The sequence below is a fragment of the Procambarus clarkii genome, chromosome 32, assembly GCF_040958095.1.
Source record: "Procambarus clarkii isolate CNS0578487 chromosome 32, FALCON_Pclarkii_2.0, whole genome shotgun sequence".
Taxonomy (NCBI): Eukaryota; Metazoa; Arthropoda; class Malacostraca; order Decapoda; family Cambaridae; genus Procambarus; species Procambarus clarkii.
The window spans coordinates 38513508-38528350 of NC_091181.1; the positions used below are offsets into that span (position 1 = coordinate 38513508).

The 14843-nt window shown below is 46.3% G+C and overlaps 1 protein-coding gene and 1 long non-coding RNA gene across 3 annotated transcripts in view; one reads left to right on the top strand and one right to left on the bottom strand.

Moving 5' to 3' along the window:
- LOC138370646 (uncharacterized) overlaps nucleotides 1–14843 on the top strand; it is a 39476-nt gene that overhangs the window by 304 nt on the left and 24329 nt on the right. For both annotated transcript variants that reach the window (XR_011230190.1, XR_011230189.1), the window contains exons 2-3: nucleotides 156–250; nucleotides 13927–14183. This is a non-coding gene — a long non-coding RNA (uncharacterized lncRNA). The remainder of the gene's footprint in view (nucleotides 1–155; nucleotides 251–13926; nucleotides 14184–14843) is intronic.
- Nucleotides 3287–8224, bottom strand: LOC123759466 (uncharacterized). The gene is made up of 2 exons (XM_045744569.2): nucleotides 8198–8224; nucleotides 3287–6350 (listed from the first exon to the last, which is right to left on the bottom strand). The coding sequence occupies exons 1-2, from the start codon at nucleotides 8198–8200 to the stop codon at nucleotides 4782–4784; spliced, it is 1572 nt and encodes a 523-aa protein (XP_045600525.2). The 5' UTR covers nucleotides 8201–8224; the 3' UTR covers nucleotides 3287–4781.

A 14843-nucleotide genomic window follows, 5' to 3' on the forward strand; every position in this document is an offset into this window, starting at 1 on the left:
CTTGGTGTGCCCTCAGACGTGGTGGCCGGCATTTCACTTGTGGCGCCGGTGCTTGTCACCCTGAGGGACTGCTGGGGGCTTCCAAATCATCTGCCCGTCTGTGTCCGCAAATCACATTAGTTTCCGCTGATGCGCGATATTCATTTCTCCATTAGGCTTTGCGATTAACCCTTCACGAGTACGCCGGGGCTCATCCGATCCCACGACCTACGTCGCCACTAAATCAACAAGAACCTCGCCCTACAGTGCGGTAAGTCTCCCTCTAACACGCGCACCCTTGTTTTGTTGTTGCTGCTCTATCTTTGTTATACACCACATATAGCCCCGCTCCTGTGCCAGTCTACGGGCTCGCTATAGCCCGTAGACTATTTGTAACTTTTTGTTCCGAGTAGCTGAATCTTGAACAAAAATACTCCTCTATTTACAGCACAACAAACACATTTGAAACCTTGTCTTTCTCAACTCTGACGCGTCTCTCGACATTTGTACTCGTGCAGTCATCGAGATGATAAACTCCTCATGCAGTTGCACACTGCACATAACATGGTTTGGGTCGGTCGCTGGATGAAATTAACATAGCCGGAAGGCGGATTGTGAGCTGATTTTAAGGTGTTTTCTATTCACAATCGGGAGAGGGGGTGTTGGCTGGATTAAAGAGCATTCGGCCATTGTTTATCCAGACGGGCGCCGCTCCTAAAGTCTCATGTCCTCGCAACTCGTCTTCAAACTGTTCTTGTCCATAAGGTGGTTGACCCCAAAGACGCATTCGAATTTTTTTCAACGTACTGTACATTTAAAATGAGATTTTTTTCACTATTGGGAAGGTCTTGATCACTATGTTGATCACACGTACGATGTTGCACATTTACCCATGTTCTGTCCATCTGTTGTCTCGTTCTTTGTACAACGTTGGAGGCCAAACGCTTTGGGCTTGCCTCACCCAAGTTTGAAAGGTGAATGGACAAGGATACGGGACGGACATAGTCTGGTCGGGGTCAGCCTAAGTTAAATACTTTTAAGAAATATTAGCATTTATAGAGATTCCCCAAGCAATCTTCATGGAATCCATTGTTAATTATTTGGTGTGTTCCCATAGAGTTTTTCAGTTCTTCGTAATAATAAATTTTCTGAGACCCACGAACATTTCAGTGCTTCTTAGTAATAAATGTTGTAATAAAAGGGAGAGGTGGAGTGAAGAGAGGAGGAAGAGAGGGAAAGGACGGGGGAGGAGATAAAGTGGAGAGCAATGGGATGGTGATGAGGGAGGGAAGGAGAATATTGGGTGAAGAGCAGGGAAGAAACCCGTGTGCAGCCTGGTATTCCTGCTATTATATATCAGTAATATAAGATAGAATGTCTATATGTCTAATGTTAGAGGCAAGATGCTAGGAGCTATCCTCACGCAAATGTGCAGGGGGGAATAGTATGGGACCGACATAGGCTGGTCTGAGTAGGACTATGTTAAGCTCCTTAAGAATTATTAGCAATGATAGACACCCTCAGGCAAATTTTATGGAATCAAATGTGAAATATATGGCGTGAATTCCGTAGAACTTTTAGTGATTGTAATATATTTTCTGAGAGACTCGTGCAGTTGTTTTAGTGTTTCTTAATAATACATTTTTAGAGAAAAGGGTGAGAGGGGGAAGCGAGGAGGGGGAGGGTGGAAGGAATGATGAAGGGAAGGGGGTGGGATGAGAGGGCAAAGGGGAAAATGGGGTGAAAAGTGGGGAACAAAGGGGAACCAGGTTACACGGCTTACCCGGTGTAATTAGGTAAGGCTTCTACTTATATGGAAATAACTTTATTCGAGGTTGGAAGGAGAGAGGTATGGTGATGGGGGAAGAGAGAGGAAAATATGGGATAATAGAGAGTAGGAGAGAAGGGAACAGGAAGGGGAGAGGGGAAAAAAAAGGGCAAAGAATGAGTGAAGAGGGGTGGTGTGAGGTGAGAAAAAGAGAGAGGGGGGCCTGGGTCTCATTCCTCATTACTGAGGAATGAGACAGACAGTCCCGGGTACCGCCGGGGTACTGTAACTGCAATGTAACTCAAACGTTTATTAATGTTTTCTCGCTTATAATTGTAAATTTAAAAGTTGAATAAAAAGTTCATGGATCAAGGCCAGAGCCTATGACTAGCAAGAATTTTTTCTAATGACCTAACAGTGTAGCCACTTTAGCCTCTCCATGACGTTAATGACGTTAGCATATATATATATATATATATATATATATATATATATATATATATATATATATATATAATCTAATGTGTGTTTGTGTGTGTGTGTGTGCAGAATAACCACATGTGAAAATACACACACACACACACACACAGTATAGTGTCCACTACCACTAGGAAACGGAAACGAAAATTCCGAACGTTTCTTTGTTTCATCACATTACCAAGAAATAGGTGTATTATGTATCTCATGTTGACTACACAATCAAAGTTATGTGGTCAACTATTTCATCTAGTTCATTTTACAGTTTGATATTATATTATTTGATACAATATTACATGCTAAACCCGAATGGTCCCCCAGACTGTATTGTTTACAAGGGAGGAGACGATGCGGGGAGCTCCGTATCAACAGACGTGCGCCCTCACTGGCAGCCTAGAGGGTACTGAGGAAGGACCGAGGACCGCTATACAAGGGGGGAAAAATGAGAACCTGCACCCGGCCGAAGCCGAGGAGGAACATGCACAGCGCGCGGGGGCGAACACAGAGATGAATTGATTGATGAAGACTAAGCCACCCAAGAGGTGGCACGGACATGAATAGCCCTTAAGTGGTAGATTATTTGGAGTGAATGTGATCTTTGGTCATGGGAACGCCGAATGCACTCGCTAAGTACTGCCTTGATCGGTGTCCAGCTGAGAAGAGGGCGTCGGCAGTGCGGCCAGGCCTATTTATGGCCTCGGTAGGCCTGGCTGGCACCTTAAATGCAAAAAATTATTTTTAGTATATAGTAAATACAGCATAGAATGTAAAGATATAATAATTACAACCTCTGTAAATTGTGCAGCAGATTTATTCTTGAGCGGTGAGTGAGGGAACTGTGCAGGCGATGAGTCACAGTAACGTGGGATGACCAGACCACACACTAGAAGGTGAAGGGACGACGACGTTTCGCTCCGTCCTGGACCATTCTCAAGTCGATTGAGAATGGTCCAGGACGGTCCGAAACGTCGTCGTCTCTTCATATTCTAATGTGTGGGCTGGTCATGATGGGACTGGTGAGAGAAGGTGAGAGGAGTTAACACGGTGCAGTGAATTCAACTCTTGAGTATATACATTTTATTTCTGGGAAGCACAGAATGTCCTATAGCTGGAAGGTCCTGGCAGTGTTGCGGGAAGATCCTTTGGAAGTGTTGCTGTATGTAAGGTGGAAGCAAAGAGGGTGCAGGGGGGGGGGGGAGGTCCTGGCGAAGTGGTGCAGGAAGGCGTCGGTCCAGCAGCGACGACTCGGCATGCTAGGCGTTTGTATCGTCTCCATATGGCGAGGAGCGTCGAGTGTGGCTCCTCACAGATGAGAAGTGTGGCTGTTGCTGGCTCCTCACAGATGAGAAGTGTGGCTGTTGCAGGCTTCTCACAGATGAGAAGTGTGGCTGTTGCTGGTTTCTCACAGATGAGAAGTGTGGCTGTTGCTGGCTTCTCACAGATGAGAAGTGTGGCTGTTGCTGGCTTCTCACAGATGAGAAGTGTGGCTGTTGCTGGCTTCTCACAGATGAGAAGTGTGGAGTGTGACTGACAACTGCAGACACACCCGCAGCGGGTGCAAGCTCTTCTTCCAAGTCATTTTAAGTGACAAATATATATTGCTTTCTTAATGTATATACACGACACTTGGAAATATAGATACAGGAGCATTTAATCCTATATACTGAAACAGACACACCGGCAAGACTAAGGCATTGAGAGGCGGGACCAAAGAGCCGAAGCTCAACTAGATGAGTACACAGATGTGGTAGCAGTAGCTCAAGCTGGTCTCATAGTGGAGAAATGCAATTTCTCATTGCATTGTACAGATGATATGGTTAACTAACTCGTTTAACCTTCAGACGAGCGCTTACCTTATGCAACCCGTTCTCGCAATTTCTTATAGTCAATATTGACTTATTAAATAAGTGCATATGTGACATACTAATTTAATGTGAATATTTCAGGTGTTTATCTTAACATACTAAGAAGGTTAGGTAAGGTCGGTGTTTTCTATGAAGCCTTTCAAGGTAAACTAAAATATTCACAATAAATTAGTATGTCACATATGCACGTATTTAATAAGTCAATATTGACTATAAGAAAGTGCGAGAACGAGTTGCAACCCAACATGACATATTATGGCTAACCCGAGGTACTTGGGCTTCATATGGCGTATGTCACTACAAAACTTGAAGGAAATTTGTTCAATTTTGTTCAATTTATAAATCGTTACACTTAACAGGATCTGACATCTCTCTCTGGTTCTAATTTGAAATTCTGTTTATTTAAGGAGGAATATGGATTTATTTTTAAACATTTTTTATAAAAACTTTTCTGTATATTTTAACTCATTTGCAAAGAAGAAACTATAACCAAAAAATACGTTTAATAGTTTAAGAACTGCACATAGTGGGGACCATGGCTGATAGAACTACTCTACGAAAGGATGTTTATTTTACTGCTTAGTCCTGGGTAGCAAGACAAGTTCATAACCATCACACTCCAGTCATTTTAAGACTAACGATGTCGTATTCTTATTTTTATTACTCACTGACTTTAATCAAGAACTATCAGCCTATATTCTCTTTGATGATATTTCCTTTTTCAATCCTGTTATGGCGCGGATGTTATCTCTGATAACTTCACGGTTATCGTCAAGTATCTCCTTGACGGCTCCTGAAGTCGTCTTGGACTGGTTATCCACCAGTACTTTCCCAGCTTCAGCCTGTGCGATAATACTCTTTAAGAATGCCGTCTTCAGGTCATGAAGAAGGCGTCCAAATGCGCCGAGGGTATCGGAGACCTTGTCAAACGACGCCGTGACTGAATGGTCAGCAAATTCCCCTAAATTATGCACTGTACCTACGGCTAAGTTGCCCAAAGAATCTTTTGTCTGCAACACACCTCGGTAAGTATTTTGTCCAACAGCCCCGACCGTGCGACCTGCTTGCTGGACACCTTTGAGAACTTTTTTTAACCGTTGCTGTCCCTGGAATTCAACCTCGTCTCCTAGAAGCCTTAGCCCAAAGTTGGTTTCACGACCAATATCATCTGCCGACGCAGAAGCTAACTGAACAAAGGACTGTAGAGTTTGCGACCCTAGCCCAAGCGCGCTCAATGGGTTCTTGTGTGCGAGGCTTCCGGTACCACTGAGGCCGGTAATCAACGATGACAACAGGTTCAGAACGCCTCCGCCACCAGCCGAAGAATGTCCACTGATTACCTTTCCTAGTGCACCTCCACCGCTGGTTTTGGGATGGTTGAGAAGAGAATCAACAGCTCCAATTTTGGAAGTTCCAGGTAAAGGAACTTTTGACGGGCCGATTCCAGATGTACTAAAGCTTTGATCGTCGACTTTAATATCTAATCCTCCTTGACTGGGAAGGGGCACCTTGGGCGACCCAACTCCCAAGCCAACGTCAGCTCCTGCTGAGAGCTCCACCCCGAAGTCTGTGCCGGAGCCTGTTGAGAATCCAGATCCTGCTCCGGAACCTGCTCCGAAACCTGCTCCAGAACCTGCTCCGAAACCTGCACCAGAACCTGCTCCGAAACCTGCACCAGAACCTGCTCCGAAACCTGCACCAGAACCTGCTCCGAAACCTGCTCCAGAACCTGCTCCGAAACCTGCACCAGAACCTGCTCCGAAACCTGCACCAGAACCTGCTCCGAAACCTGCTCCAGAACCTGCTCCGAAACCTGCACCAGCACCTGCTCCGAAACCTGCACCAGAACCTACTGAGAGCCCAGGAGACCCCGCTCCAAGGTCTGAGCCAGGCCCTTTTACAGAAAATCCAGGAGATCCCTTCCCGAACTCTGCCCCAAGACCTGCATCAGACAAGGCAGGAACGTTCTGACCAAAGGATCCGCCAAGGTCACCTCCAGAGAATCCAGGAAACTCCTTATTGCCAGTAAGACCAGTTCTTTTATCCACCGGCAATGACTGAGGGGCAGCTGGCGCGTCTAAAACTGACGAGCCTTTGGAGATGAGATCTGTTTCCTCCACAGCGCTTGAGGTAGGGAGTCCTAGAGGAGCGGGTAGAGCTACCGGGACGAGGGTCATGCCTTTGGAGGTCTGTGGTCGAGCTCCTGACGGCTGCCACACCGCTAACAGCGCCACCACCAGCGCTGCTAACTCTCTTGATCTCTGTAGGAAGACACGTCACTTGTAAAATCATCTTTATAGCGTACTCATTGGGTACAGAACTTTGTAAGGATATCTTAGGTATACGAAATTATATTCAAGATTTTTTTTTAGCAACTTTTCGACAAGTATCGAAAGGAACAGAGAATGTAATACAATACTGAGGTAAATAAGTCTTTGGGTTTACCCAAAGTCAACTACTGAGTTACCTCGGGAAGCATTCCGCAACAGTTACATAATTCCAGAGGTAACCCAATTTACTATTATTTGATACAATATTACATGCCAAAGCCGAATGGTCCCCCAGACTGTATTGTTTACAAGGGGGGAGACGATGCGGGGAGTTCCATATCAACAGGCGTGCTGACTAGGTTTACTGACTAATTTACTGACTAGGTGAACATAGGCATCAAGAGAAAAGGAACGTGGCCTCTGTTGTAAGCCGTGGACGTAGACCACTGTGCTATAGGGTTCACGCGATTACATAAGACCCGCAGGACCGCAAAATAATAACACAAGACCTCCACCAAAAATGAAACACTACCAATTACATGAAACTTTTGAGATGTTAATAATAATAATTCAAATAATTGGAGAATGTCTTACGGTAGAGAGAAAACATATGCTCGATAACATGAACACATTGAAAAGTATACATCTAGCGCATGTATTAGATAACAGACACAGACACATACACACACATATAGGGAAATAGGACCGTAGTCCTTGTTGTAAACAATCGATGCTCGAAAGGCGAGATCCACTCGATGCTCGATCCAGCAGACACAAATAAGTGAGTACACACACCAGGAAGGAGTAAAATGTTAGGTGCTCCAGTGGATAAGGGAATATCTAAACACCAGGAAACACCGAGTAACTGTGAGGGAGGGGGGGGGAGACCTCAGAGTCGAGATGTCACCAGCGGAGTCCCACAGGGCTCTGTACTTGGACCCATCCTGCTTCTGATATAATGTAAACGATCTTCCAGAGGGTGTAGACTCGTTTATCTCAATGTTTGCTGATTGACCACCATGAACGCCACATAAAATCTCCACGCCAGGTAGCACTACAGTCAACATTTCCACACCAGGCAACATTTCCACACCAGGCAGCACACCTCCACACCAGGCAGCACCACGATCAACACCGCCACAGCAGGCAGCACCACCACACCAGGCAGCACCACCGTCAACACCACCACACCAGGCAGCACCACCGTCAACACCACCACACCAGGCAGCACCGCCACACCAGGCAGCACCGCCACACCAGGCAGCACCACCGTCAACACCACCACACCAGGCAGCACCACCACACCAGGCAGCACCACCGTCAACACCCCACACCAGGCAGCACCACCGTCAACACCCCACACCAGGCAGCACCACCGTCAACACCACCACACCAGGCAGCACCACACCACCACACCAGGCAGCAGCATCGTCAACACCACACCAGGCAGCACCACAGCAGCACACCACCACACCAGGCACCACACCACCACACCAGGCAGCACACCACCACACCAGGCAGCACCACACCACCACACCAGGCATCAGCATCGTCAACACCACACCAGGCAGCACCACCACACCAGGCAGCACCACCACACCAGGCAGCACCACCACACCAGGCAGCACCACCACACCAGGCAGCACCACACCACCACCGCCACACCAGGCAGCACACCACCACACCAGGCAGCACCACCACACCAGGCAGCACCACACCACCACCGCCACACCAGGCAGCACACCACCACACCAGGCAGCACCACCACACCAGGCAGCACCACACCACCACCGCCACACCAGGCAGCAGCACCACAACAACACTGCCCCCCACGTTACCATGGTGGGCGTCGCGGTCGTACTCGCCTCAACAAAGGCTCTTGTCTCCTGGCCCTTGTAGTCTGCCTGTATATATAGCCTCGTGTCAGTCGGCTTGGGGAGGCGCCCCGCTCCCCAAACCTTCCCTCCCTTCCCCCAAGGTTGCTCTGGATAGGCTTCATCTGAAGGTCATCGCCACCAAGGTTTTTTTACCTAGGATTTGGGCTTTTTTCCCCAGCCTAGGATATGGTCTGTTTTTGGCTGAAAACGCTGTCTAATCCCTTTTTCCTACCATCAATAGTTTTCATACCTTTTTGTCCATCAGGTTTGAGTGATGGCCATTGTGCTAGCTCGCTCCTGTGGAGTGTATTGGATTTCATGGAGTACAGCGGAAGACTCTGAGAGTACTCTTCACTGGCTACGGTGACGTAATCATCACCGTAGCGTTCTACTTATCATATAAGGTCATATTGGGGTGATGATCATCGGAGCCGAGAGAAGACAGAGCTATGCCACCTCTTCGTTTAAAAATGGCCATCCTGTACATTTTGCTTCGATAGGGTAAGGGAAGAAACCCCCATTTAGTGGTGGGATAAGTATTTTGTAGATGTCGTAAGCGTTCCTGGGTGAAGAAGAACAGGGGCGTCACATCTACCCCTGTTAGACCCCAGGGTAGAACAGGGGTCGCATCTACCCTGTTAGACCCCTGGGTAGAACAGGGGTCACATCTACCTTGTTAGACCCCAGGGTAGAACAGGGGTCACATCTACCCTGTTAGACCCCTGAGTAGAACAGGGGTCTACACACCACTCATATAACCCATCTTTCAACGCCAACACAAGTTCCAACAGATTTCCTTTGAGTACTTGTGGTCATACACGTATGGTTATATATACCATCTCCCGTGTCCCCAGGGGTCCCGACTGACACTGAAATTCGGGAGTTCTACGGGGCCTTCCAACAGCTCCTGGAAGCCCCCAAGAGTTCGGGATTCAGTCTTAAAAAGGGTAGACAGTGGTCATGTTTAAACTGCTAAAAAAGGTACGATTGTCGCTACTCTTATGCATACAAAACAGTTAACACTAAAGGCAGGGTCCAGGAGCTGGAACCACATACGGTTCATGACTTTTCTTGGGTCAAATGGGGATGTTTTGTCAATTGCATTTACAAAACATGGGCAACCATAACGAAGCCATGTCGTCACTAAAGACGTAATTCGTAAGTTTCCTCATCCTGTGTAATCAAAAACTGTATTTTCTTAAACATGCGATCAGTGGTAAGGTGGTCAGAGTACCTGGTTGATCAGTCCAGCAACTAGGACACCAGCCTGGTCGACGACCGGGCCGCGGGGACGCTAAGCCCCGGAACCACCACCTCAAGGTAACCCGTGTACGTTTCGGGGTGATCCTGAGTGTCATCAGTTCGAATCCTGGGCGAGTCATCCAGAGTTCTTACTGATAAATGATTACTATACTGTGTTAAACAATGTTTATAGTTATCCCTAGGATAGGTTGTTCCGGGGCTATGGACACTATCTGTATATCCAGTACGGGGACGAAGCTTTCTAGAAAGAACAAATCCACAAGGGCCGTGACGAGGGTTCGAACCTACGTCCAAGAGGATCCCAGCCGCTGTATTAATCGACTAAGCTACTTTCTAGAAAGGTGCGCTGCAAACATAAGAAGCGAGCAAAAACATTTTCGAGAAACGTTTGAATGTAATCTGTTGTGAGTAATGTGTTTTTCCTCTATAATTAGAGGTGGGGGGGGGTGGCAGCTGGATCACCAAGCACGTCGAAGGGGCCGGGGCCATCTTTCTGTGAGTCAGGGGCCAGCTGACAGAGGGGCCGTGGCCATCTGTCTAGGTCAGCTGGTCTAAGAGGTGCGTTTCCATCAGAGAAAATGAAAGAAGCAATTCTCAAGAAATTTTTCAGTTCGTGAGCCAAATAATCGTCTCTAAAACCAGGACCCAGGAGCTAGAACTTTCCCTGAGTCGAATAGTAAAAACCATGTAAATCTGGATTGATTATTGACTGAACACTGCTCGAATCTTTATGTGAAAGACATGAGTTGTTATTAATGATACGCAGCAAAGTCTATTTCTTAACTGTCGAGTTTTATAATACAAGATAAAACAAATATTTCCGGTCTACAAAGCAAGAAGTGGTAGTCACGCAGCAAGCGTTCCCAGGGCCCTCATGGGGTCACACCCGCCACCTCACACGGCCACTCGGCCACCTCACTCGGCCCCCTCACTCGGCCCCCTCACTCGGCCCCCTCACTCGGCCCCCTCACTCGGCCCCCTCACTCGGCCCCCTCACTCGGCCCCCTCACCCCGCCACACAACCAGAAATGCACTATACCATGACGCTGGCGGCGAGAAATACCGCAAAATTAAACAAATTCAAACCAACTACAACCACAAAAGAATACCATAGACCCGAACACCACCTGTTTCGTGCCATTCAAGGTCGAAGGAAATGCTTGTCACAATTAACCCAGGTGTCAAGCGGAGAGTCGCCGCCGCAGTAGAAACAAATACGAATATGCTTAAGGGATTTCCACCCAGAAGAAATTCCCCGAGGTAAAGCCACGGGAGAGAAGTGGTTCGTCAGCAGGGAAGTTTCCTCTCGATACCTTCCGTACGTATTATCAGGAGGAACACCGCTCTCAGGTAAACATTATGCAAACCTGTTCCAAATTCTGTATTGTTAGAAACTGAGAGTCACAGCGGCGCCGCTGCGAGACCCCGGAAAACACCAGTTTGTGCAACATTACCTTGGAGCTAACTTTTACCTCTCTAGAGCATAGACGATGATATCACACTGGGCCAAGTATCAGTGGGTATGATGGTCTCGCATTGAGCCAAGTATCAGTGGGTATGATGGTCTCACACTGGGCCAAGTATCAGTGGGTTTATGATGGTCTCACACTGGGCCAAGTATCAGTGGGTATGATGGTCTCGCACTGGGCCAAGTATCAGTGGGTATGATGGTCTCACACTGGGCCAAGTATCAGTGGGTATGATGGTCTCGCATTGGGCCAAGTATCAGTGGGTATGATGGTCTCACACTGGGCCAAGTATCAGTGGGTTTATGATGGTCTCACACTGGGCCAAGTATCAGTGGGTATGATGGTCTCACACTGGGCCAAGCATCAGTGGGTATGATGGTCTCGCACTGGGCCAAGTATCAGTGGGTATGATGGTCTCACACTGGGCCAAGTATCAGTAGGTATGATGGTCTCGCACTGGGCCAAGTATCAGTGGGTATGATGGTCTCACACTGGGCCAAGTATCAGTGAGTATGATGGTCTCACACTGGGCCAAGTATCAGTGGGTATGATGGTCTCACACTGGGCCAAGTATCAGTGGGAACGATGATATCACACTGGGCCAAGTATCAGTGGGTATGATGGTCTCACACTGGCCCAAGTATCAGTGGGAACGATGATATCACACTGGGCCAAGTATCAGTGGGAACGATGATATCACACTGGGCCAAGTATCAGTGGGAACGATGATATCACACTGGGCCAAGTATCAATGGGAACGATGATATCACACTGGGCCAAGTATCAATGGGAACGATGATATCACACTGGGCCAAGTTATCTTACTATGCCTCCGTATGTCAACTCTACAATGCAACACAGAAACAACGATTTCAAGCTCAACAAACAAGCCACAGTGAAGGACAGAAAATATGCTGTTTCACCCATAGGGTTATAATCCCATGGAACCGATTTCCCGCCAAAACCGTAACGGTTACGACATTACTGCTGTTCAAAATCCAGTGGGAAAAAATTCTCAGAAAGAATGGGTGACGAGCCGCTAACTTGATGTCCCCGTCGTGGCCAGTAGATAGAGGGTTGTCCTCAGATGGAGTCAGGTAAATATTGACTGTAAACTTGTAATGTTCCTGTCTAAATTAACCATGTTAGGGGTCTGAACTAATCATGATAATGTCTGGACGTCTTTCATAATTTCTACCCGTCAAATCGAAATGCTCAGTAAGATTTCAACTTAAGATTCAACAGAGCAGAAGTTGTTAAACCCATTGGACAAAATCTTACTGAAGCGACCATACGAGTCATAAATACTCACACTCTGCCTAAGTAAAACAAGAAACACTTAGTGGGCCAGCCAGAGGCTCAGGGCCCATGCAGGAATTGCCCCTGAAAAAAAAAATCGAAATATTCTGTCCACCAACTTCTTCATTCCACAAAGCAGTTCCTCCTCTTCCTCTGTCTCTGCAACATTACACTGACCCCAAAATTTTTAACCAAACATTGCTTGTATTTACCCCAGAGTGTTACAGAGGATCATTAGCTCACACTAGCTTCTTGTGTCACTATCACTCTCAAGACTCCTCTTGTGCTCACCAACAAATTCTCTTCCTCTCAATGTTCATTGCACATTTTGGTCTTGGATGAGGCAAGGGGACGATGAATGATGAAGATTAAGCCACCCAAAAGGTGGCACGGGCATGAATAGCCCGTAAGTGGTGGCCCTTCTGAGCCATTACCAGTATCAATAGATGATATTGGAGATCTGTGGAGGTGCGACTGCACCCTGCGTGACGGGAGATGTCTCCCATGAGGCAAGGGACCTCTCTCCTCTTAAAATATATACCAACCAGCTGGCCAGACATGCCTTCAGATGTTTCTCTTAACGCTCTCGTATCACGTACGCACGAGATCAACTCTTCCCCAAAGGCAAATATTCAGGCAGACTCTTCTCCCGCTGTATACATTCAGGAATGTATACACAGAGGGGTTACCCTTAGTGTATATACATGCAGGGTGCAGGTTTTTGGTTCGTAAGTGTTTGTGGTCTCGTTAGTAACCGTCCCTCAGTGACGTCTTAAGTCAGCGCCGCCCTGCTCTTTATTCTCCAAACTGCATTGTCCTTCTTACAGTCGTTCATATCCTTGTTGAATGTCCTGACGTCCAGGACGAGCGCGTGTCTTGCTTCCCGACCCTCCCTCGCGATCCCTTGTCCCACGATAGAATTCTTGGTGAATCAGATACCTTTGATATCGTTCGCCTGATGCGTTTTTTGTTCATATTGGCATCCTTAGTGATTTTTAGCGCCCTCTGATTATCCCGCACATTTGATGGTGCTACATAGCCTTCCCGGCTTGGTGCCTTCTTTTGATAATTACTTAAGCTCAGCATCTTAGTTCCCAGTACTCATAATAAGTAATAGTTCCTAGTACTCATAATAAGTAATTCTTCCCAGTACCCACAAAAAGTACCAATAATGCTGTATATAGCGTTATGTCACAGCACAGATCTTTCTCTTTAGAGACATTATTACGATGGCGTTGGGTACATCAGTTGTGAAGTTAGGAAAAGTTAAGGCAATAACTTACTGGCCAACCAGTATGTGTACTTCAGGCCCGAATATGATTCAAGAGTAATGTAAACCCAAGATTACCGAGAATAGGTTTACACCTTCCCCATGTAAATATACCTAATGATGTTGTTAAAGATTCGCTACCTGGAACAAAAAATTCCAAGTAGCACAGGCTATGGCGAGCCCGTATTTATGTACCTAATGTGTTCCCGAACCATTATTAATATGGCCACTGCACCCTTCCATTCACCCTTCACAGTTATTATGTAATTCTTTGATGGTATATACATTTTATTCTCAACAGTGAACAAAAACATATATTGTTTTAATTTTTACTTTTGTCTGTATACGAATCATTTCTATCACAACCTCCACCTTTACTCCAACTTCAGTTTCACCCGCGAGCACCTTGAACTGGGGCGCCAGGCGTCAGCCAGATCTCAGCCCGTTCTCACGTACTGACATGCGTCAAATATGAAGCGGTTATGTTTATCCAAAAAGCTCTTGAACCCACGCAACCCTCCTAACCCCCTCGAGGCCGGAATGCATTAGTCAGATGACGCGTCGATTTTTGCAGTGCTTTTACAAAAGCTCCGGAATTATGACGCTGTGGTCGATAGCCCAAACATGCCAATGCATCAAAGGACAGGTTGGTAGCTTTATTCATCAATAAATACGGTATTATATAAACTTTATTCATCAATAAATAAATGAAATACATTGTTCTATATAAAAATTATTGAGATAATTTTGCTAAAACAATCTTAATTAACAAAACTAATGACATATACAAATTCTTTTAAACAGAAATCTAGTGAATGTTTACGTCACCTAGTAATATTGTCTTTCTCCAAAATATTAATGAATTAATTAAAATCCTACATAATACAACGTCAGTGTATTATGTAGGATTTTTGTACCAACGTCACTTATACATAAAAATCCTCAAAGTGCATAATAATAATAATCAGTGAGCATTACAGGATTTCAACCACGGTCCTTGGGATTACCAGACGCGCTCTTTACTAGGCTACAATAGACCAAAAGCTATTCAACCTGGGATTTAAGTGAGTTTTATAAGTCTTCATTACCCTCACTAATGTGCAACTGGGCTATTCGTAAAGTCTGGTTGTGGCACATGGTGGGCCTTCCACACTCCCTTAGAGGCCTCAGGCGAGTCCCAAGATGAATAGCTGTTGTCCTGTCGACGCCTAGTCGGTTAGGCAAGTGTTTAGCATTCACCAGGATGATGGTTCAAATCCTCATTGATGTCATCACTGGAGAGGTAACCATTGATGTCGTCAGTATT